The sequence below is a fragment of the Rhodnius prolixus genome, unplaced genomic scaffold, assembly GCF_049639745.1.
Source record: "Rhodnius prolixus isolate KJV_2025 unplaced genomic scaffold, Rpr scaffold_6, whole genome shotgun sequence".
Taxonomy (NCBI): Eukaryota; Metazoa; Arthropoda; class Insecta; order Hemiptera; family Reduviidae; genus Rhodnius; species Rhodnius prolixus.
The window spans coordinates 24,314,029-24,340,705 of record NW_027411634.1 but is presented as its reverse complement, the minus strand read 5'-3'; the positions used below and the strand labels follow the sequence as shown (position 1 = coordinate 24,340,705).

Genomic DNA, 26,677 nt, shown 5'->3' with positions numbered 1-26,677 from the left:
GGCCAGGTCAGGCGAGGTGGATGGCCTAAAACTGGGATGTTGTACTTGGCTAGAAACGTCTTGACAGACAATGCACCAATCGGGTCGTTTTTTCCTTACTCTTGCACGAAGTTGAGCAAGCACCTCACGGTAGTAATGTTGATTAATTATAATCGATATTTTCATCCGTTTTTTTGGACGTGGAAGGGCGACCCGAGCGGTCATCATCTCCGTCGTCTTCTCGGCCATCTTGGAAACGTTTGAACCACTCAAAAACTCGCGCACGTGATTAACATTCATCGCCATAAACTTCTTTTAATGAAAGATAAGTTTCAGTAGCGGTTTCACCAAGTTTCATGTGAAATTTCACGACAATTCGTTGCTCTACTACGTGTGTACTATCATGTTTTCGGCTAAACGAAACTAACACCTCTTTACACAAACGACGGTTCCGGTCAGACAGATTTCTCTACAAACACGTGAGGCGCTGCAATCGAAAGAGAAGGCTTTACGCTGCACAGCTGTCGGTCGTTAGAATTTGGCGCATGCATAGTTCTTCTGTAGCAGCATCAGTCTCGTTATTTTAACCACCATTTCATGGTGGTCTGAAGTTTTTTTTTTTTTAACGACGTTGTAGATTGTATTAAAGGACAGTTCTACCAAGAAGGGACGACGCAGGAAATTCAAAATGCCCATTGTTTCTCCCCCCTCATCTTATAAGAGTCACCGGAGCTTCAAAACCAATAAATACGGCTAGAGATTTCCGAATAGCAGAACAATAAACTAATAAAGTAGTAACAGGACACTATGGAGCATGGCGACTCAATCGTCCAGTGCACTGAATAAACCTAGAAAGTTCGTCAAGATTACTAGATGCCAGATTACCAGATTTGCGACGTTACTCCAGGATAATTCTATAAAGGAACTTCTGGTATTGGGAAGTCGTACACGTATTTCTCTGAAGTTCCATCTGATTAAAATGTATGGTTTCATGTCTTTAAAACGAAAAGTATTACTATACCAGAATCTTTCACCTTTCTAAGATTTATCCGAATATATTTCACGATTTGCTTTCAATAATTTCTTTCTATTAAAATATTTGTTAGGCAGTTAGGCACATTTTGTGGTATGAGTTAAAATGTTCCTATAAGACAACTACTCGTGAGTTATAGCGAAAAATAGTCAGTCGGACAGCAAACATTCTTTTTACTGGTAAATTCCTCTTCGTATTATCAAAAAAATAAGCACGAGCCTGGGAAGCGATCTCTACTTTACCAATTGTACATCCTAGCTTGAAGATATGTAGTGTGTGTTTAAATTAACGCAAAGAAAAAAAACCATACTTACCTGGCGTTGAAGTTAATCATTCAGCTAAGAAACACCTAAGAAAGGGAAGGGATTAGCTATGAGGTTAGCATACTGGACTCCCACGCGGAGGTCCCGGGTTCGAATCCAGCTGCTGACCCTTAGATTTTCTCTTCCTAGGAGCTTCTTACAGCTCACTGTCCGGTGATGGACAGTGTTGTCTGTTACGAGAGAACACTGTCCGGAGTACGGCAGTGCACTGGAAAAAGCTCCGGGCGCCAATAACCTTAGATGTTGACGCGCCTTAAATCATAAAAAAAAAAACACCTTAAACTACTTTTCTACAATCTTTTGGATTCATTCGTAATCAATGCACAAATGCATTCTTGATTACAATCATGTACTAAATTACCCTACTTACGTATTTCGTAAGAAGTGTCTGCATGTTGAAAACTGTTCCAATGATCTTGTTTAAACCTGTACGCTCATTGTATATTATTTATTTGTACAAAATTATCAGAAATATCCTTCTTAAGACTGTCCTGATGAAAAGAGAAGGTTTTAAGCTTGTTTTTATAGTTTCATTCAAGTATAATGAGCGGTCATATTATCAGCATAATATTGTGTAGAAACACGCATGTAAGAAAATTACAATTGTAAATAAAGGGAGTTTAAGCAAAAGTGCCACGTTAGTGAATAAATTTTGAAGGTTTTATTTACGACATTTTATTTGGATAAATTGTAAGTTTAAAGTGAATTTCATAAAGTAAATTGTGATAACAGTAAGTCTTGGAACTTTCTTACCGGACTTTTTAATGAGAAATTATGCCTCAAAGTATTAAATGGATAAATAAACGACTGAAAATGAATCAAAGCAGCTAAAATGGCGGTGAAGGGTACTTACTATTCCGTTTCTTTCAACAGGATTAAACTTATTGAGATTTAGATAGCATAACATTATATGTAATATATAATAATTCTTACAGGTTATGTTCAAGTAATAAGTGTAATAACAAGAAAGAAAGAACGAATGATATAAAAGAAAGTGGAAATCAAATAAATAGTAACGCCCAAAGCTATTTGTTTTATTTAAATCTCTTATTATATGACGTATAAAATGAAATATGTTTTACAGAAAACTAATTTTCATAACTAACAGTTGTAATATTTTAGAGGATTGCAGATCTAATTAGGAATCCTTCGTTCTGTGATTGCATTAAAAGAAAAACAAAAAAGTATTTTAAATCATTGAGTTTGAAATAGGGAATAACTGAACTTAAACGTGTGATCATTTCATTACTTATTACAATAATAATATTACAATAACACATAATTTTACTTACACATTGATGATATTCTGTGTTGAAGTCGTACTCTCATTTATTATTAATAACGCGTTTTCTTTCACAATTCAACTATCTCTATTCTTAACTCCTGCTAATTTTGATTGACTTCTAAACCTGTAAAAATCAAAAGAAAACAATGTACGGTGATTAGTAAATAATTTATATATTCAAATAGATAACTTAGGGAGAGGTTTTAAAATTAAATCTATCTTAAATGTTTTAAGAAATCGTACAATAAATTAGTTTCCCCACAAAGTTGCCCTGGTAAGCCACCGTTTTCCTATAGTTTGCTAAACGTAAGTTGTAAAGCAGAGTTAGTAGCTCATCCAGTATCTTTGCAGGGCAAATGTGAAAAAATTATTGTAGTCCTGGAATTAAGGGATATGTGTTGCCGGGTCTTAACGTTGGAGAAGGATGCTAAGAACCCAAAACAGTGGTCAATTGATTTCCTTTCTCGCAAATAAGATTAGAAGAAGCTTGAGTATTTTTTTATTTAAATGATAAAGACTTAAAAAAAAAACTGCTGAATTTTTAAAATTTTATTAAGGGATAAGTTACTATTTTTGAAGATGTTTACACAGGCACTAACTTATCTTTTTGTTACAGTAATTTTACGATATCATTCTTGTATTAACAAGTACAACGGCATTTTAGCTGCCAAATTTTAACGTTAATGCTATTGTAGCTACAAAATGTCAAACGTTAAATGTTTCAAAAGGAAAATACAAATTCAAATAATTGTTCAGTAATTAAACTGACATCAAATTTATTATTAGTATTCTAGTATCGCTTGCTGAAATCAGCTAATATCATTTTTTGATCCCTCAAATAGAATCGTACTCTGTTTTAAATATCTTTACTTACTTGTTCATGAAATAAATTATTCTCATTTTCTGGTTCCATCACACTTCTACATGGTCTTTCTTCTTTGGAATACAAGTGGAATTCTCTTCTACTTCAATTTATACAGAAAGAGCTTTTGCTGGAATAGATTTTCTTATTTAAACGAGATTTAAGAGTTTCATTTAGAACGATTTCAAAAACTACATTCAAGGTAGAAATGTGCAATCGCCTACAATAACCAGAGGCAAATGCATAGTATTTTTGGAACTTATGATTTTATCTCTATCGAGAATTGGACTTAAACGGGAAAAACTAAACTGATGAATCAAACTTTTCTTTAGATTTCTCGACAATCGATCTAAACTTTCATTAAACAACAAACGACTTATCTAATCTACACAATGATTCTCAAACATGGCTGGACATACGAATAGAATTTTAGAACTCAAAGGTTTCTATATCTACAGAATTCAGTCCTATTAATCAAAATCATTGCGTCGAATCCCTAATATGTTTCATTCATTGTTTCTAATACTACCATGCACTGAGATATCATAGTTCTCTAGCTGAAACGCGGTAGTTCACGTGATATTCTTAATAAAAGTAGATGCCAATGCTGAGTAGTGGAATGAATACTATTCATTGGGGATTAAGCCATTGGGTGAAGTCTATCTTCATAGTACTCGCGAATTTAAGCATATGTATCGTATTATATCTACTGTAGTTATACTGTAGTTCCCTCAATTCAATAAAAAAAAAAACATGTCCTTGTTTAAAAAGCTTACAATGTTTATTTATTACAAAGTGAATCTCAAAAAGTTAGCAAAAAGTCTTCTCAACACAAAAATCTAACACAAGTCGACAAGACAAGTATAATAAAAAAGATCGACATTTTGGAATAAATTTGTCATTCTTGTAAACAAATATTCTTCGTAGATGTTTCAGCCAAACAAATCTATATGAATCTTAAGATATATAATATATATTTATTCAAAAGAGGAACAGGCAGGTAACAGACTTAGATTACGATTTAGAGATTGACGCTAGCTTAAGACAGTAATCTCAAAAGAAGAATATATGAGTTTATAGTAGAAGAACTTCTAAGATCCTCAATTATCATAGGACCCGTTCAATAAGATGTGGAGATGGAATATTGGATGTTGAATTTTCTATTATATATGTAAATTAGTTGAACTCTCTAAGAGAAGGGGAGCTGCAGAACGGTGCAGCGCCACGCCTTGTTCAGCTGCTCTGCGGGCGTTGTATCTACGAGAATATTCTCTATTCTTTACGAATTAATTCAGATAACTTGGCTTTGTTGTTCTTTTCAAATTTATTATTTATTCAGTTTTCTTCTTTTTGTCCTCCATTTTTATTTAAGTCCATCTACTGTTACAGAATTCAGTATTTCAGATATCTAATCGAAAACTGTGCAGCAGTTCAGCATGTGCAACATGATATTGAAAACAAACCTCTTTGATTTCACAGCTTTAGGTCATTTTCTTCTAAACGGGATTACATAATAATTGTTTAACTTTGAAACTTCGAATCCTCAAGATTTACTATCTCTTGAGCATGATGGCCCTTCACAGCCACGTAGAGGAGCTTTAATCACTTCTTCGTGCTAAATTTTATCAAAATCGGACTAAGCTTTGTAGAAATATTGGTAATAATAGTTTTAGAAAGGGCCTTATTTGGGTGGGGCGAACTCCCCTCCTTATGAGGCATAGCGTCGAGACTTTTAAAGTACAAATCTGTACAAAATTTCGATTCGAATGACACTTCATTCATGAAAATCGGTTCACGTTTCGATAATTTGAAACGATTGCTATACTTCCCCTTAACAAGTTTAAGAGCAGATCGTCGCTTTATTGTTAGGTAGGGGAGCCCTAACCCTATCATCCTACCAAATTTTATCAAAATCGGGCCAAGATTTACAGAGTAATTAGTAATAATAATTTTGGAGGGGGCCTTACATAAAGGGGGCTAACTCCTCTCCCATTCGATGTACAGGGCCGAGACCCCCAAAAGGCACATCTACATAAAATTCCGAATCGAATGACACCTCATTCATGAAAATCGGTTCACGCGTTTAGGCGCTACGTTGTTTACAAAAAAGGTAACAAGAACAACAACAACAACAAGAAGAAGAACAAGAACAAGAACATTTTTTGAAAAAGCCGTTTTTGCTCATTTTCGGCAACTTTTTTCTCGAAACCTATTAGATCTGGGTGATTGCAAAAAAATTACAGTTATAAAGGAGGGTTTGCCCTATAATTTAAAAAAAATATGGGAATTTTATCTTTTATAGAAAAAGAGAAAAAAATTGTCAAAGTTGGGTGTTTTTCAACGTTACGCTTTTTCGTGCAGTTTTTGATGGTCAACCCTTATACAACTGTCCTGCCGGACAGTTTTAATTTATAATCAGATGATTCATTTTGAAGATAATTTAGAATAAATAAATAAATCTTTTAATATTTTCAGTTGTTAAAAGAAATATAATCGGTTCTTATGCCATCTTTAGAAATGATAGCTCAGAATTCTTTCAAACCATCAAAGACATTCGTAAAAAGTAGGGATTAAGAAGATAAACAAAAAAAAGTAAAGATGTCAAAGATGAAGAAACTGGTTATGCTGAGAAAACCTTAATATTGGTGCAATATGTAATTCTATTTATTTTAAAAAACTCTTCTATAAGCAGTCAAGTTCATCCGGTACAAGAAGAGTGGTCGCAGAGCACTGCCAACCTAATAGCTAACATCCGGTGGACGATTCATTCATTCAACTCTTCATCATTTTCTCTCTCAGAAACACACACACAGACCCTCTCTTCGTGTGAATGTAAGACAAACCATCTCTGTGGTGGATATTTATGTTAATTTTCTTACAAAAGAATTCTTAATACTTCACCTCTCCTACATTTATAAAAATTACGTGTGTACACTTCTAAGACCACTTTTCAAACTAACATATAAACAATCATGGCAAAATTATACATAATGAGAAATCAAAATAAAAAATAAAAAATTAATAAAGTATCTTATAAAATTTATTGTGTCTTCGAATCATACTCTACAGATAAATTAACATCAATTACTCTTGTAACTGTACCGTTACAAAATGGACATTCTTTACCATGACTTAAAAATGAAAGCATCATTTTAATTATTCATACAGTAAATTACTTGTACTTTATTTTTAATGTATAAATTACTAGAAATACTTTGTTAAGCACAACACTAAGGGCAGTCAATGCACTTAAATGAGACTTTAGTTGGAGAAGGACCCTTCAAAACTGCCTTAAGAATCGTTTCACTTGTTAAATGCTTCAAACAATAGTTATAGATCCACAAGTCTCTAATAGGATACGAAGATTAAAGAAATTCGTTGGAGCCGTTATCTTAATTTCATCCAAAACCTTTGTTACGAAATCAAAAACTCAAAATCGGTAGCATGCACAATCGATCTCAAAATCTTCTCTTATTTTCTAACAGTAAGAGAAAGCAAACCAGTAGTTTCTAAATTCTCTGGTTACGCTAGTTCTTCCCCAAATTAACTGGGAGACATCAATGGTACAACTATGTTATTGACTTCTCTACATCTACATCTCCATACCCAGAGCTTTCTGACTTATCCTTGCCCCGTCTGGCTAGCTGTTAGTAAGATTACCATAAGTGAGTTTCAGGACTTTCAAAATGTAAGCTGGGGAACAGCGTGATTTCAGCACCAAACGGAAAGCTCAACTACATGGGGATCTGGAGATTACTATAATTAAAACGTCAGGACGTGTAACATATTCCTAGAGAACTCAGGAGCTTTGCAAGTGTTCACAGGATGTATTAAAAAACCACTCTCTTTTAACAATCAGTTATAAATTGGTTAATTTATAATTGTATTTTTTGTAAGGCAGGAATTAACCTTCCGGCCAAACAAAAATCTTCTTCTTCTTCATTTTGCAAAACATTTATCTTTTGTAATTCAAATAAACTATCTGTTGCTTTCCTCTAAGAACAAGATTGTGGAATTATTTAAAATATTACTTTGGTCTTACGACATTATTTTTGGCCACTGTTCTCCTACAAGTTTACCTAAACTGCATTTATCTCTCCACAACAGATTCTGTTAAGTCCTTAGGGCTTTTCATGAACAAACACCTAATCTGGAATCCACATACTAGACTTAAACGGAAAGAAATAAACAGACGATTCAGACTTCTCTCTTGACTTCTTTTTCATTAAACAACAAACAACTTATCTACACAATGATTTTCAAACCTGTCTGGACCTAAAGAATGCAAATTTAGGGCTCACCCAAAGCCTCCAATATCTACAGAATCCAATCGTTCTTATCAAAAACAACTCCGTCGAACTTCTTATGCTCCTTACTTTGTTTCTAATTCTTGCACCGATATCTGCATGTCCTCGTCAAGCTGGTAAATTCCACAATACAAAGTTTTATGCCTTAGTTTTTTCACATCATAATCTTCTAATCTTCCAGATTCCTGCATTGCCAAGAAATCCTCCATGACAGTTGAAGAATCTGTGCCTCATGAATTTGAAACCACATAAACATAGCCACATGAAGTAGATAGCAATAGATAGTGGTGTAATGATGTTCTTCTGCTTTGGTGAATTCTTCCCTCATGCTACTCATCAATTATGCTATGTATCATGTTGTATCAGCTTCCTTTGCTGCAGGAACGCACAGAATTTGTAAAAATAAAGTTTAAAAATGAAAATAAAAACAAAGTCTGGTTTAAGTTGAGGAAAACTGCAATGAGAGCTGGAATCGTAACAAGAAATGCCAACAGATTACGTACCACAAATTAGAGAACCAGTTGTTTCATTGAAATCGCAAACAATATTGCCTATTTGAACAAAATATAACAGTGAATAAAACCCTCTACTATCTTAAGATAATATTATACTTTAAAAGGGGACGGTTGTTTCATAAAGGATCGACAGGCATATAACCAAGAATGACTTTGCAAGAGCTAAGTAATTTCATAGCCATCTATATTGTACAGAGCAGACCCCTGGACTTGATGTTTACTATGACCATATAAATAACAGCAATATCGTGGTGGCCATAGTGCAGCCAGAGGAGTCCATCACGATGTGGTTTTTTTTACCTCGTCGCGCTCCACTCTCTAATGTTGTGTCAGATAATATTTAAACACCTGTTGTGATTTTTTTAAAAAAGGATCCTTGGTAACGTTCTCATCCAGTCTCATTTACTTGAACGCATAACACGTATATTTAACAATTTAATAACTAAAGACGCCATCTGTCTCTATTTCTAAATTTTCATCAATGCAGGTTAATAATTATTGAGAAGAATTTCAATCCAATTAAAAGGGTTTATTAGAAAAGTAAAAAAGCTAATTGAAATTCCTGATAAGTTTGCTAGGACCTGATTTATCCATAGAAGCATGCTTTTATAGTTCCCTTTTTCTTGAGAGATTTGTTCATCAGGCTCTTGTAGGGAATTCATCTGCTACTTTCTCAACTTTCTACCAACTATAAAGACAGAATTGATTTTCTTCTTCACCTGATGACACTTGTACTGAACTTTCCCATAATTCTGCGCAGACATAGCCTAAAGTCTCACCATAATAATAAATCAATAACAAATTCATTGTAGACTAATTTAAACTTTACTAAAATAATCAACTGAATAAAAAAGCAAAATTTAGGATACCTAAATATCTGGCATTCTTCTTCTGTTTGAGTTAACGAAAGACGATTAGATAATACGTAGACTAAAAATTATCATTTGAAGAAGAATATCCAAAATTTGTATTTAACCTCTCTTGTTCGACAAAAACTAATTAGAACTATCAAGTAGACTACGAGTATATCAATGAAGAAAATTTTTTTAATTTATTTTGTTATTTACAATCTGTATAATACACTATACAAATAGGGAGATTGAAGTATAGAGGCGTGAAAGGCAGGAGGAAAGAAACTGCCCAGCGGTAGCACTCTCTACAGGATATTAATTTTAGGCCTTCAGACTGCAAGGAAGTCGCGGGGCCACTGGCGATTCAGTCGGCGGGGAGGATTGTCAGAAATGTCAGAGGAGACGAGAGACTGTACCAGAGGATTGGAGCAAGTGGAGAGAGAGCAGTATGGAATTTTTGATATTTAGTCTTGGTGTACGAAAGGGATGTTGAGGTCGTTGTAAAGAGTGAGGTTAGTCACCGTAGAAAGGAGCGTCAGCTATCTGTCGGCAGTAGTTTTGACTGAAATGTCTGTATAGTCCGTAGGTTTGTAGGTCTGGCTGAACCCCACAGCTCTAGTCCGTAAGTCCACAAAGGTTGAATGTAATATAACATTTTAGAAAATATTTGCTGACATAAGGTGCTTAGTTTGGTTAGTTATTGAACTATTTTACTGTCACTAAAGTAAGATTTACGTTCATGCAGATTTTTGATTTTAAATTTTTTACCGATAATGTCCTATTTGAGTTAGTTCAAATAGGCCGGGGTGTGTTTTTGTATGGGTGGATGTGTAAATGAAAAAAAAATACAGAATTTTTTACTGAAATCGGCTCACATAATTTTCTTTACAACCCGAGTGCTTATAGCACACATGTAGATTCTTCATTTTTTCTTTTACATCCAAGTACCAAATTATGTATCGCTATGATTACTGAAACCTCGTAAATTCAAATGAAAAAGCTTTACAGGATACTGATAAACAAAGCTGTGTAGATGCACGCATACCTATAACTTGAACAGAAGTCTACAAACATGTTGGGACTGTCCAAATCAACTTTGTCAATCAATCCTTTGTAGGATCCAAAACCGAATTCTGTAAAAATGATTCTTTGATTCGCTGTAATTTTGTCTTAATAATGCCTTAAATTTAAAACTATGATCAAAATAAAAACCTCAAATGAGTAGAATAAATTTCAATTTAACCAGTACATTTCTAGAATCAAACTAAAAAACTGTGTTCAACCCAGGCTAAGCCAAAGATCACTAAAATAAATATCTGAAGAGAAGCTGTTGTAGAAGATTGGCTATCACTTTATATTATACCATTCAGTTAGGTATATGTGTGTATGTATATATACATATATTACTATATAAGGCGCCATTTAGGTGCGGCAACCTTACAATGTTCCTTCTTATTTATTATATATGTACATTTTGTACACGCGTGCGCATAAAAGTGTGGACAGCTTTCTTACATTTGTTCACTTTATTATTCTTTTCCATTCTCCTTCTAGTACATTTTTATTCTTTGACTTTTTTGTTTACTAATTTATAGCACATCGTTTTACATACAAACTGTTGTTTAGAAATGTATATTCAAATGTTTCTATTAGACTTATAGTGTTTGGAACCGTCATAATTTTAATTCTTTTTTGTATATATATGTATATATTTCGTGTTGCACTTAGTTACTGTGAGATAATAAACTTGAGTGCACTAAATAAAGTGGAGCTGAGCTTTACATCTGTGCTCGAATTCACTCTTCTTTTCATCAGAACGCATTGAATTCATAACCTCACTTGGTGTACAAAAATTAAAATAATATTGAAAGAAAGAAAATAAATGCGACGGATTAGTTTCTCTTTACTCCTATAAACAAAAACAAACAGAGAAATGATTAGATATCTACTAATCTGGGGTACCTCAGACTACATTTAGACTGTCGACTTACTTGGAACCCACATTCGAGAGTGAAAAGACAATATTTAAACAAAAGTACGGAAAATTAAGTCGAAGGTTGGGTGGAGATCAACGATGGACTAAGACCATCCCTAGGTCTCATGGACCATAACGAAACAATCCAACATCAAAAGAATCTAATCCTTTCAATCTAAAGCTCTTTGTCCTCCACAAATACCAGTATCCTCTGTGTTACAGACCTAAATTTCTCTAAAATAACCTATGAACCCATCACAACCCCGCTGAACAAGTCCTATCTACACCCACCCACCCGGATAATCTACCACGTTGCTTGACATTATATTGGCCACACGACCAACTAAAACTCCTAGCTCCAAAGATCATATCCGGAGAATGCCAGCACTGATTGGTTTCTCTCAATATGATTCTCTATTTGACGCTGAAATTTAAAAAAAGAAACTCATGTAAACAATCTACAGATACAAAATCTTAAAATCTTATCCTACAAGAAGGCGCCGCACCGTTCTTCAAATTAGTTCCTTTTGCCCAGATCTCTTTCAACGCTCTAAACGTTAGTAAATAGATACCTCAAACTATGATTGTCACTAGCACCTTAGAACTAAATACAAGTCACCATTGCTTTATTTCTAGGAAGGAACAAACCTGTATGCAGCGCTCAAGTTGTCCTTATCCTCAAGTAAGCCACGAAGAAGAAAGTAGTGTATGAGTGCCACTGATACCTCGTCGAAGTCATGGAGAAAGCAGAAGTAAAAGAGGCTGCGGAGAAACTATTCCTAAGTTACAATTGAACGTTGGAAAAGCCTGTTTTGTTTTCCACTAATGGTAAATTGAGGCATTGAAATTGAAGCCAACAGTAACTGTGAATACCAATAAGATATTTTTTCCCATTCCTTGCAAACAATAGATGGTTAATGTGAAAACAAAACCAAAAACCCAACAAATAAATAAATAATCTACTTGGAACCCAAAAGTGAATGTTGGTTTCAATTCAATTTGAGTAGCATCTTTCGGCCCTTTATGCTGTCTTTATATTTTGATTAAATTTACTCATAAACCTTTATAACAAGCAATCATCAGCCTTCTTTGAGAGCATCTGCACACCTTCTCTCATCTAAACAACCAGCATCTTCCACTTTTCTGTCGGCTGTTCTGAGCTGAACCAACTAGAACGGCAAGTAGCGCTCCAAGTTCAAGAAGTCATACTTTTATATCTGCAGTGAAGGAATATATTATCATTAAGACTACTTTTATATATATATATATATATATATATATATATATATATAAGCTTAAACTTTAAACTATTAATTGCTTTCGACATTCTCTTTCAGTCTAGTGCTCCACATTTGTTATTCTTCTTTACTGAACCAGCGGTTCTACTGGACTACTTCATGGATTTCTAAAAGTAGCTCCTTTATACAACAGGCAAGCACCGCCTCGCCCAAATAAATGCAGTACCAACTCTAGGGTAGAGTTTATTCAATGAAATCTTATTTTTAATACTGGTTACTCCTTTATTTCCTTTACAATCGGTAAACTAACGCTTCAGGCTCATTACTCCAGTATCTCCTTTAAAAAAGGGATTCTATTGGTATCGCTAGCATCTCTCATTTCTTATACCATCACCTAATCTTCAATTCAAGACAGGTTATATTTTCTCTCAATTCAAATTATAGATAAAAGCATAAATATTACACATCAATAGGTACTCAATGTAAAAAAAAAAAATGTATATACTTTTTTTTCGATAACAGTAAATATATTCTAAATTACAAATACAATAGTTGTAATCAGCAAGCCTCTTTAACATATTTAACTATACATATATATTCCAGAAGTCATATAGAACAAGGTCACGCACACAAACCTAGTATCAGAATATAATACTATACTTGTCTCTTAAGTGATCGCCAACTAGGTATATTGTATTCCATTTATAGTAGGGCATTTACAATATAGTATGTCCTGCCAAACTATAATATAATGCAATATAAATAGTTGTATTCTATTTATTTGTATTGGCAGGACCACCTGTTAGGTAAGTCTCCTGTTTGCGAGTCATTATCTATTTATAGCTGTTACAGACAAACTGTACAGGTTCTTCTTTAAAAAAAGAAATTTTTTAAATTGATAAAAATAATGATAAAATCTTAATGAATTCAATTACTCTGTAGTTGTCATAAATGCCAAGAAAAGAATTCACTTCATTTTTGACAATCTCGGAGTTATTCTGTCTTCAGGAAGAAAGAAAAATTAAAATCAAATTTAAAGTGAAATAAAATTGATATACCAATTAAACCATTAAATTCAGATGTTATATTTTCTTTTTAATTTAGTTATTTATTTTATTTAAACATAATTTACCTAAGATGAACGCAGATTTAACTGTAAAAGTGCCTTAAAATTTCCAGCCTCCTGTGTCAATAAATATTTAGAGGTCAGATTGTTTATTAAAATTACAACACTCTTTATGTCACTGATAATGCCCAGAATCTATCTATGTTTGAAGTAAATAGTCCTTATATAAACTATAAATCTTTAAATTTTTTTTAATAAAATCATTTAAAACAAATTCTCAATTTCCACTTGTAATGTACCTTTAACTCAATATGGGAGCATCTTTCAAGTAAAGGTCATTATTTAACCAAGAAAAGGGTAAGGTTGCGTAGGGCTCTTGATTTTGTATCTAGTGAATACGGTGTTGATGATAATTAAGAATGATTTACTATGTTTCTTGCCACCGATAGATTGGATTAGAAAACACAAATATGAGAATAAAGAATGATATTTACCAGAGTACCAAAGCAATAAAGTAACAGCAGAATTTAGTTCACCACTTTGATAATTTCTTTTTTTCTTTGGTAAAAAATCCTTTTTCTGCAATTACTTTCTTTCCTTTTATTCTTCTTGTCTGAATAAATAAAATTATTAATAATGAAAACGTTTTATAATAACAATGAAATGAAATAGTTTTAAATTTCTTTAAATCGTACTGTAGCAGAAATTACTAATTAGTTTATAAGATGGAACAGTTATTGACCTCATAGAATATAAAGCGAGGAACATGAACCTAAATATATTATAAACTATTATTATAAACCTAAATTGTAGACTGGGAACTATTTGTATTATTTACGTTATAATTATTGTTGTTTCTGTAAATTAGATATTGATCAGTTTTTTATTTAAAAATAAAATAAAACATCAATAAATTCCCTGGTGTAAGGGATACTCTACCCTGGATCAATATAAATAAAACTATGTACTTTCATACTTATACACTCTCAACCACCTACAGTAATTAGCTTAGAAGGTAATAAAGACTCTAACAGTAATGAATAAATGTAAAAAGTGAACGCACAAAATATTATTTTGCAAGTATAGAAAAAGACATTTAGGTCAGATTTACGAGGGTCGTTTGAAAAGTCCGTGCAAAAATAAAAACTACTTAATTTTTTGGAGTAAACCTTTTTTATTTTTCAACATAGTCTCCTTTTAGGCTTATTCACTTCGTCCAACGCTGCTCTAGTTTGTTGATCCATTCCGAATAATAGGATTTGTCCAAGTCTGAAAAATAGCCATTCGTTTCTGCAATCACCTCCTCGTTTGAATAAAATCTTTTTCCCGCCAGCCATTTCTTCATAATGGGTAACAAATAGTAGTCCGAGGGAGCCAAGTCTGGAGAATAGGGGGGATGTGAAACGAGTCGGAACCCTATTTCCATTAATTTTGCGACCACAACTGCTGAGGTGTGAGCTGGTGCGTTGTCGTGATGGAAAGGGACTTTTTTGTGGGCCAATCGTGGGCGTTTTTCTTGCAGCTCGGTTCTCAAACGGTCCAATAACGATGAATAATATGCACCTGTAATAGTTTTACCTTTTTCCAGATAGTCGATGAGGATTATTCCTTGCGAATCCCAAAAGACAGTCGCCATAAACTTTCCGGCCGAAGGAACGGTCTTCGCCTTTTTTGGCGCAGATTCCCCCTTGGTAACCCATTGTTTAGATTGTTCTTTGGTCTCAGGAGTGTAGTGATGTATCCATGTTTCATCCACAGTGACGAAACGACGCTTAAAGTCCTGCGGATTCTTCTGGAACAGCTGCAAACCGTCCTTGCTACACTTCACACGATTTCGTTTTTGGTCAAGCGTGAGTAATCGCGGCACCCATCTTGCGGATAGCTTTGTCATGTCCAAATGTTGATGCAAAATATTATGTACCGGTTCATTCGAGGTGCCCACAGCACTAGCAATCTCACGCACCTTCACTCTTCTGTCATCCATCACCATATCATGGATTTTATCAATGATTTCTGGAGTAGTAGCCTCACTAGGGCGTCCAGAACGTTCAGCGTCACTTGTGCCCATATGGCCACTCCGAAAATTTTGAAACCACTTATAAACTGTTCTAATCGAAGGTGCAGAGTCACCATAATGTTTATCAAGCTTCTCTTTAGTCTCCTGAGGCGTTTTGCGTTTCATAAAGTAGTGTTTAATCAACACACGAAATTCTTTTTCTTCCATTTTTTGAAAATCACTCGACTTCCTCGATTCAAACGAATGCCAAACACAATGAAATAGACCGATCTGGCTGAAACTTGGTGTGTGTTCTTCCAAGAGATGCTACTAACTAAACATAATCTCGATACGCGCCAGTGGTGCTATCTCTCTGACTTTGCACGGACTTTTCAAACGACCCTCGTAAATTGGGAGAGGTAGAAAGTGACGTCAAAAAAGGTCTTGAGTTTTACGACCCCCATCTGCTGAAGTACTGCGACTTATCTGCTTAAAACATTTTTGAGGGAAACCTATGTACCCTTGCTGCAGGGTCAGTTTTCCATAGACAGGCATGCAGTCAAGTATATCGTAAGTAAAACTCACTTGTTAAACTTTATTTTGTCTGACCTTTGATATTTTTCTATCTTTATAATTTGATATTTAGATTGCATGATGTTTGGTTTACTACATTGGAGGTAATATTCTCTAACAGGCTTATTAATAAGTTACTTTTTGAAAGTAGTTTTGTCTGAAAATAATGTACACTTCTCAGAGGTCGATATTGCACTGGGAACGTCTCCTGACAGTTGTTATTTTAAAAAAATCATACTCCAGATAAAAAGAAAAATTGACCAATATCGGTTTACAGCAACTTGAAACCTTTTTACCAGATTTAGAGTGTAAAAATTAAAATTTTAAGTTACAGATTATCTCCCTATTAACAACATCCTAGTACATTGGACTGTCTTGCGGAGGTCTTCAGCACAGCTGCCTGATTCCTCTTCTTAGAAGACACTAGAGTTTTCTGTCTGCTAATAGATAGTGTTGTCTGCAAAGAGTAACACAGTTAAAATTCTACATTGCACTAAAAAAAAGGCTCTGGTTGCGAATAAACTAATTTAACACAGCTTAAAACAAAAAACCCTACATTTGATTTGGAAAAGATCAAAGGCACACTAAATTTGAAACGTTCAAACTCAGATAATGCTTGATTGATATTGCAAATGCGACAAATAGGTTGACACACAAACTTAAACAAAATGCTAACAGAGATTCAATCTGAAAAAGCTTTCTTCCATTCAGTTGGTTCTTTCAATTTAAATCTCCACTTTGTATCGTCGCTTGTCATTCATTAATAAATTGTAATGGTTTTGCTAGATCATAAATTTAATTCTCTTGATAAACATCATGTTGACGCAAGTATTGATCTTGTATCAATTCTTCTTATAGCCCATTTTATACTTCATTCGGCTAGACATTAACTTTTATTTAGAAAAAAAATAAGATTGATAGCGCAAATGCGTTTAATGGGCAAAAAAGCCTGTAGAATTGCTGTTATTAATGAAAAACATCAATTCAGTCCTAATGATATTTGTTCTCTATGGTTTCTAAACATGAATGATGGCATTTGCAGTCTTATTTTTTCATTGAACTTAATGTTCCATTCATATAAAAATATATTTCAACAAATATATTGTTTATTAAAATACAAATAAAGCAAATTTTGAAATTTTTTAAAAATTTGAATCTTATTTAAGTATGAAATACATGTAAAAATTTAGTTCAGAATAAATTTAGAAATTAAGTTCTTTTCAAAATACACATTTGAGAGTTCCTCTTAAATCAAAATTTTGGCGATTTTACCGAATGATTTCTTCTGTTTTCTGCGATTGTACTTTTATAAAAAGTTATAGAATTTAAATTTTATATTCTCAGTTATTTTTGAAAGGATTTTGTTTGATATTATAGATATTGTTGTGTTAAAATAGGAAAGTTTTCTTTATTGTTATGTTGCCCATTTCTTCAACCTATTCCTATCAAAGATTCTAAACTAGCCTCTAGTCACCCTAAACAATCCATCATAAGTACAACACTTATGGAAGGAACATAAATGAGTCCTATTGAACCCCCATTGCCCAGTGAGGGGGCAATAATTCGACTTAGACTTAACTCGATTGTGTAAGATCAAATTGATTTTAAGACTAGTTTGGAGCAACGTTTCTTTCACATCGTCTCGTTTCAGATTTGTTCATAAGATTTAGATCAAAAGCGTTTGTAGTGTCCTAGGGTAACTCACCATATCTACTATACAGGGTGTCCACGGAGGAGTGGTCGAAACTTCAAGAGGTGATTCAGCAGCTCAAATGCAACAAAAAATATTCTCTTCACTTTGGCCCGATTCTCAATAGTGTCCAAGATATTTGCATTTTTAACTTTTCCGACGATATTCGCGTTTTTCACCATAAAAACGGCCGTAACTTTTCTATTCTTTATCCTAAAACAAATCTGCTTATTCCAAACGAAAGAGTATTAAATTTCCTATAAATTTGCTTGGTACAGAGCCTCAAAACGATTCTTATAACAATGAAATTTTTACTTGAATGTCTAAAATTTCGTTCTCGATGATTTTTGTTAAAATTTTTAACTGCATTTTTTCAATAGTTAATAAATCAAGGAGTCACATAATTTCAGAAAAAGTTGCGCATTTATTGAGCTTCAAGACCATGTGGATTGTTTTGGTTTTTAATAAAACCCTACCCCGAACAGTGGGGTCTAAATGCAGAAAACTGGGATTTTGCGTAACCGACTTTTCACTACTAATTTACTCAAATGTCAATTTTTGGAGAAGGAACAAAAAGAAAAGTAACTATTTTAGTTTTTAACAATTATTATTTAGTAAAACGGAAGTAAAAAGTAAAGTAGCGATAAAACGCAGTCGTTGACTACAATTGTTTGTGAAACTTATTTTAATGACATAATGGAGGTTTTTTTGATCAAAGTTAATTAATAATAATTCAAAAATAAAATGGTTATTTTCTTTTTGTTCCTTCTCCAAAAATTGATTAGTTTTGAATTATTATTAATTAACTTTGATGAAAAAAAAACCCTCCATTTTGTCGTTAAAATATGTTGCACAAACAATTGTAGTCAAGAAACTAAAAATTTGCCACAATTCTTTCCCACTTCCTTGTTTGAATAGTTCGAACGATTTTTGTAGCAATTTTAACTAGGCACCTGCCTATTGTACTTTTTCACTTCTGTGTTTTATTGCTACTTTATTTTTTACTTCCGTTTTATAAAATAATAATTGTTCTAAACTAAAATGGTAAAAATTGACATTTGAGTAAATTAGTAATGAAAAGTCAGTTCGCAAAATCCCAGTTTTCTGCATTGACACCCCTCTGTTCGGGGTAGGGTCTTATTAAAAACCAAAAAAATCCATATGATCTTGAAGCTCAATAAATGCGCAACTTTTTCTGAAATTATATGATTCCTTGATTCATTAACCATTGAGAAAATGCAGTTGAAAATTTTAACAAAATCATCGAGAACGAAATTTTTAGACATTAAAGTAAAAATTTCATTGTTATAAGAATCGTTTTGAGGCTCTGTACTAAGCAAATTTATATGAAATTTAATCCTCTTTCGTTTGGAATAAGCAGATTTGTTGTAGGATAAAGGATAGAAAAGTTACGGCTGTTTTTATGGCGAAAAACGCGAATATCGACGGAAAAGTTAAAAATGCAAATATCTTGGACACCATTGAGAATCGGGCCAAAGTGAATAGAATATTTTTTTGTTGCATTTGAGCTGCTGAATCACCTCCCGAAGTTTCGACCACTCCTCCTTATACTCCCTGTATATGGTAGAAAGGGACAGAGAGTATGGTGACAAAATGATTGACGCATTACCAGTAGAGCTCATATTTCTCTACTCAGTCCTGAAGATTCAACCTCGCTAAAGATGGATAAAACTCCTGAAGCTACCAGAATAGAAACGAACTTTTATCTAAGTAGGTATGGAGGATGAAACCAAAATAAGAAAGCACCTCTGCTAATTCAACTATATAGTTAAAACGACTTGATTCTACCTGTCTTCAAGTTGAAGTTAAACTGCATTGCTTCGTTAATTTAATACTATTCCAGTTAAGTGTTACGACTGTAGTGGTTTACACTTAGTGCTATGTCACGTAGAGAAGACATTCGAGTATGTGGCACATACCATCTACAAGGAAATAGTTCTAGTTACTAAATATAATCATTTTATTAATATAATTGCTTAATTAAATTTCTTTTATTAGTAATAAAAGAAAAATAAGAAAGAAATAGTCTATATAAAATTAAGTAACGGTTGTAGTTATTAGTCAGCAATGAGTGTTGACCCATGATGGTAGTTTGGGACCTTGCACATGTAACAATTAAAGTTAATTTATAAATTGGATAAACGGAGCCGTACCCAATTACCAGGGTGCAGGGGTGAGGAGGGGGTTAGCTACTCTTTACATGATATAATTTATAGATTTTTATCATTAGTGAACTTTTGTTATCTTTTTTTTTTTTTGGTGTCCTTAAGTCCTGGTCAAAAGTAATTCAGTTTTCATCAAGGGAAGGTTTTTGAGCTCTGTCCATGGACCAGATTCATTCAAGTATTTAAAAAGTTATCATTTTAATAGTTCGGTATACCTATTTTGTTGGAGTAAATTTTATGTTTTTCATAGTGCTGCCGAATTGTCGAAATAAGTTCATACGGGCTATATAGGTCGTGAAGACTTTTATTTTGGTTTTACAAAAGCTTTTAACCCGGTTATCACTTTAGATCATCAATAACAACATAACACTTCAAACTTACAACATGCAGACGATTTAACTTTTTTCTCCTCCTATTGACGAAGTACAGTGGTTAAAAAAAAAAAAGGAAAATCATAATGAAAATACAAAAATAGAATATAACATTGAATCGCAGACATGCAAATCGTCCTCCTATTTGTTTAAATCAGGCTGCGTTTTCTTGATTATCTAAATCACTGTAAAACACCTTGGACACTTTGATTGGCAAACCATTGCTGTGGAATTCATTAATAAGTCTTAAAAGACAATAAACATTTACGCGGATGATCTTCTTTTGTTAACTGACAATCCACATACCCTTCAAAGAAATATAAGAATTCTAGAAGCATATTGTGATCAATGGAATTTGACGGTTAATCTATCGAAGTCAAAAGTTATGGTTTTCCGGAAAGGTGGGAGATTTGCCTCTGCGGAAAAATGGTATTTTAAAGGTCAGAAACTTGATATTGTAAACAGATATAAATACCTCGGTGTTATTCTTACGCCCCGCCTAGCCTTTGGGTCTTACCTTGAGGGAAAAGTCTCTTGAGGCAAAACAGGGTTTAAATAGAATTTGGAACAACTTTATTATAAGTGGAAATGTACCATTGCAGGCTAAGTTCCAGGCTTTCAGAGCTGTCTCTCGAGCTATTGTGCGTTATGGCGCTCAGGTCTGGGGGTTTCGTGCGTTTGAGGTACTGGAAAAGTTTCAAAGATATTTTATAAAGAAATTATTTGCTTTACCGTCCGCTACCCCAAACTACCTTCTGTCCATAGAGTTTTGTTTGGAACCGCTGGAAGTATATACATTCAATCTCCATGTAAAGTATTGCCTTAAGGTATTATCTCTTCCTGCACACAGACTTCCTAGAATAGTTGCTCTTAAAATAATTGAAAAGAAAACCTATTGGTACAAGCATTGGCTTACTCTCTTCCAATCAAATAACCTCAGTTTTGAAGGCTCTTTGGATTCTTTGCATGGTTGGCGTGCTCAGCTGGATTTGTTGTCCAGAAGTATTAAGGAGTCTCATCCGGAGGAATGTGTGAACCGTGCGGTTCAATCGGAGCGTTTTGTTCTGTACAGATACTTAATCGCAGAATACAGACATAGCACCACGGCAGAGTTTTCTGAAAGTTTAACATTCCTGGAATTGCGCTGGTTTCTTAAGCTAAGGGGAGAACTTCTCTACTTAAATTATAGGCCTTGGATAGACAGAGACCCTGATTTGGAAAAGTGTTCTCTGTGTAACTGTGGTTCGCGAGAGGAGGTGTATCACTTTCTTGGAGAGTGTCCTTTGTTAAGAGAATTTCGCCTTGTTTATTTCCGTAAGAGTACACTCTCCAGAGAGGATATTATTTCTTCTTTAACTGGCCAATCAGATCCCCGTCCAATTATCCGTTACGCTCGCCATGCTTGGAAGGCAAGGTACTCCTGGATTTCCGATATGTAATTCTGTTCATTTTGTTTTTTCCCACTCTTTATTTTGCGTTTGATTGAATTTGATTTAATATAAAATTGTTCTTTATATCTCAGTGGAATGGAAAGAAATTATTAATTTAGTTCATTTTATTTTAATTTTATATTAATTTACTTTATTTTATTTAAATTTTATATTAATTTACTTTATTTTATTTAAATTTTATATTAATTTACTTTATTTTATTTAAATTTTATATTAATTTACTTTATTTTATTTAAATTTTATATTAATTTACTTTATTTTATTTAAATTTTATATTAATTTACTTTATTTTATTTAAATTTTATATTAATTTACTTTATTTTATTTAAATTTTATATTAATTTACTTTATTTTATTTAAATTTTATATTAATTTACTTTATTTTATTTAAATTTTATATTAATTTACTTTATTTTATTTAAATTTTATATTAATTTACTTTATTTTATTTTAATTTTATATTAATTTACTTTATTTTATTTAAATTTTATATTAATTTACTTTATTTTATTTAAATTTTATATTAATTTACTTTATTTTATTTAAATTTTATATTAATTTACTTTATTTTATTTAAATTTTATATTAATTTACTTTATTTTATTTAAATTTTATATTAATTTACTTTATTTTATTTTAATTTTATATTAATTTACTTTATTTAATTTTAATTTTATATTAATTTACTTTATTTATTTTATAGAATATTTCGTATTTTTTAATTTATATGTAAGCAGTGCACTCAAGCAGACGGCTTTGCCATTGCTTTATTTATTTTTTTAAATCTACTTTGGCTATGTATATATATGATTTTTCAAGACTCTTCAACGGAATATTTTTTCCACAATTTTTGCACTTGTAGTAATCTCAGTAGTTTCTCTGTAATTGATTTAGAGAATCTTAAATTTACCATGATGATGGCACGCTTATATGGACTATTATATTGTGCAAATCACAATCTAATCGAATTACTCTTAAATAACAGTGTCCACTGGAAGTGAAAAATTTAATTCGTGTACAGTTTTATTCATGTACACCATTTATCATTTACACTAACGAAAGGGAAAAAAAAGTTGTCCACAGATTCTAGGAGGTCACAGATATCTGTGCGCGCACATTTCTACTAATGTAACTCTCCTGTTATATTCCTTTTTATGTATCATCATTTTTATTGATGATAAATCTCTTAATGGATAGTACATTTATTGTAAAACATCTGGTGTTTATTTCATTTATCATAAATATGGACCTGTGTGCAACGTTTGAGGCTGTTATACGAGGGTCGTTTGAAAAGTCCGTGCAAAGTCAGAGAGATAGCACTACTGGCGCGTATCGAGGTTATGTTTAGTTAGTAGCATCTCTTGGAAGAACACACACCAAGTTTCAGCCAGATCGGTCTATTTCTTTGTGTTTGGCATTCGTTTGAATCGAGGAAGTCGAGTGATTTTCAAAAAATGGACGAAAAAGAATTTCGTGTGTTGATTAAACACTACTTTATGAAAGGCAAAACGCCTGAGGAGACTAAAGAGAAGCTTGATAAACATTATGGTGACTCTGCACCTTCGATTAGAACAGTTTATAAGTGGTTTCAAAATTTTCGGAGTGGCCATATAGGCACAAGTGACGCTGAACGTTCTGGACGCCCTGTTGAGGTTACTACTCCAGAAATCATTGATAAAATCCATGGTATGGTGATGGATGACAGAAGAGTGAAGGTGCGTGAGATTGCTAGTGCTGTGGGCATCTCGAATGAACGGGTACATAATATTTTGCATCAACATTTGGACATGACAAAGCTATCCGCAAGATGGGTGCCGCGATTGCTCACGCTTGACCAAAAACGAAATCGTGTGAAGTGTTGCAAGGACGGTTTGCAGCTGTTCCAGAAGAATCCGCTGGACTTTAAGCGTCGTTTCGTCACTGTGGATGAAACATGGATACATCACTACACTCCTGAGACCAAAGAACAATCTAAACAATGGGTTACCAAGGGGGAATCTGCGCCAAAAAAGGCGAAGACCGTTCCTTCGGCCGGAAAGATTATGGCGACTGTCTTTTGGGATTCGCAAGGAATAATCCTCATCGACTATCTGGAAAAGGGTAAAACTATTACAGGTGCATATTATTCATCGTTATTGGACCGTTTGAAAACCGAGCTGCAAGAAAAACGCCCACGATTGGCCCACAAAAAAGTCCTTTTCCATCACGAAAACGCACCAGCTCACACCTCAGCAGTTGTGGTCGCAAAATTAATGGAAATAGGGTTCCAACTCGTTTCACATCCCCCCTATTCTCCAGGACTTGGCTCCCTCGGACTACTATTTGTTCCCCAATATGAAGAAATGGCTGGCAGGAAAAAGATTTTATTCAAACGAGGAGGTGATTGCAGAAACGAATGGCTATTTTTCAGACTTGGACAAATCCTATTATTCGGAAGGGATCAACAAACTAGAGCAGCGTTGGACGAAGTGTATAAGCCTAATAGGAGACTATGTTGAAAAATAAAAAAGGTTTACCCCAAAAAATTAAGTAGCTTTTATTTTTGCACGGACTTTTCAAACGACCCTCGTATTAGAAAACATCTCTCCATATTCAATGATTTAATCCGCTGTTTTCTGTTACCTTTTTTGAACTGACTATTTTAGGAGTCAGTTTTCATAAACGTTTATAATGCACAGTTTTTTTTTGTCAATTCTATGGCAATTTTTGTTGTTGTTTACCTTCTTTTGAAGGGCCATGGTTCATCAGAATCATTCATGACACACGTTTTGTTGGCTCTTGTACAACTATCGGTCTCAATTTTCATTCCTCTTTAGCAAGATAAGTTTATTTTTTACCTAGATGGTTCGAGTATGAACGTAATTTTATTTTGATCAATTTGATAAACCGCAGAAGGTAAATTTTCTTTTAATCCGTTTTGAAAAACTCACTTACTTTATGGCAGTTCAAAAAATAAATTATGTTGGGAAGAAATGGTAAATAATAGTTATTATGTCACTAGTACGTAAAGTAATTTTTTTCTTCGAGTGATATTGTGACGCGAATGCTAGATCAAATTACGTGATAACCAAATCAGATATTTTAATTAAAAATTAAGATGAACATGATAAAAATGCATTTTCTTTCTGTAGGGAATTCTTTTTAAAATGAAAATTTCTCATGTCTGAATCTAAGAAAAGAGATTATTCTAAAAACAAACGAGATTTTTTTTTATATATATACGAGGTGTGTTCAAAAAATAAGGTGAATTTTCATTTTTCTTAAAAAATATTTATTTATTCATCGATTTTTATTTTGTCTCCTTCAAAGTAGTCCCCCTCAGATATAATACATATGTGCCAGCGTTTTTTCCAATCCTCGGAACAGTTCTGATATGCACTTTTTGGTATGTCCTTGAGCTCTCTCAGCGATTCGGTTTTTATCTCCTCAATCGTCGCAAATCTCCGTCCTTTCATGGGTCTCTTCAATCATGGGAACAGGAAAAAGTCGCAGGGCGCCAAATCTGGTGAATACGGTGGCTGAGACATGATAATGTCATTCAACAATTCCTGAGCGATGCTCATGCGACGGTTTTTTTGATCAAAATTCAGCAATTTTGGAACGAACTTCGCTACTACACGCTTCATGCCCAAAATTTCCGAAAAAAATTGCAGGACATGTGCCAACCGATATGCCGACAACCTCAGCAATTTCTCTAATTGTGATTCGACGATTCTTCTCAACATTTTCATCGGTTGTTGATGTGCTGGGGCGTCCAGGGCGAGCGTCGTCATTCACATCTTCTCGACCTTCTGTGAAAAGCTTGTACCACTTGTAAACATTTTTTTGACACAGAGTACTCTCACCGTACGCCACTCTCAACATTTCAAGTGTTTTTGAGCACTTAATTCCATTTTTTTACACAAAATTTGATTCAAATTCGTTGATCCATTTTTTTCGACAGAAGAAAATCGCCGAACTCGCAAAACACTTGTCTTATTTATGCCTCTAACATACAAACTAAACATGCTATATAGCTACAACTTTGAAAATATGTTCGAGACAAGGGTACCAACATAAAAAAAAAAGACAATCGAAATTCGAATGTACGTAGCCCGCGAAATTTGAAAATTCACCTTATTTTTTGAACATACCTCGTATATCAAGATTGAAAGAATATGTTTCTATTTATTATTTTACTTTGCATTTCCTGCAGCTGATATAGCAAATAAAAGAAATAGATAATTCTTAGATAGAGTATTCTCAAATACATTAGAAGAAGGAGAAGGTAGAGGAGATTCATGACAGACTCCCTTTGCCTCGTCCACCACAATTCTTTCAAATCACTTATCTAATCACAAGATTGCTTCTCCTATCTGTTAGGTATTAGAAATAAAAAAAAGAAAAAAAAAGTCTGCTATAATGGCTTAAGTAAGCAGAGTGATAGTCTGAAAGTAACTTATAGAATCTAGACTGATTTGATTTCATAGATACAAGTGGCAGCGGTTCTACAGTTACTTGGTCACTGTAATGTTTTCTTTTCAAACGAAATTATAGTTCATTCTTTGTTCATTATACGCCATTTCTTTTCTACACTTCATCGTGATATTTAGACATGTTCAAACCACACTCATTCGTCTACAGTACAGCCAGTATACTCAAGCAAACCAGACACAAAATTGTGAGCATTACACTCTAAAATAGGTATCAGATAAGTTTGAAATCTATTGAATTCGGTCAGGTGATGATCAGGTTGATGTGAACAGAAGTTTTTTTAAATTTGAGCATGTAAGCTTTGGGTTTGAAAGAATACTTAGAAACTTTGGTTCATTTGATTTGTTGCATTCTTCTTCAAACCTTACCTCAAATAGCTGTGCAAAATTCTTATTAAGTATATTACCACAATTCAGTTGTGAATTAAATGATTGAGAAACTGGAATGTTTGATAGGTGAACATAATTTTCTAAAAGAAAAGAATGGTTTGATCCTAGAATTAT

The 26,677-nt window shown here is 33.4% G+C and overlaps 1 protein-coding gene across 1 annotated transcript in view; it reads right to left on the bottom strand.

The window, feature by feature from the left end:
* Nucleotides 1–26,677, bottom strand: part of LOC141461445 (uncharacterized) — a 244,966-nt gene that overhangs the window by 94,061 nt on the left and 124,228 nt on the right. Inside the window, exon 2 of the mRNA XM_074142582.1 lies at nt 2,628–2,744. Coding sequence (XP_073998683.1) covers nt 2,628–2,664 — 37 coding nt within the window. The 5' untranslated portion in view covers nt 2,665–2,744. The remainder of the gene's footprint in view (nt 1–2,627; nt 2,745–26,677) is intronic.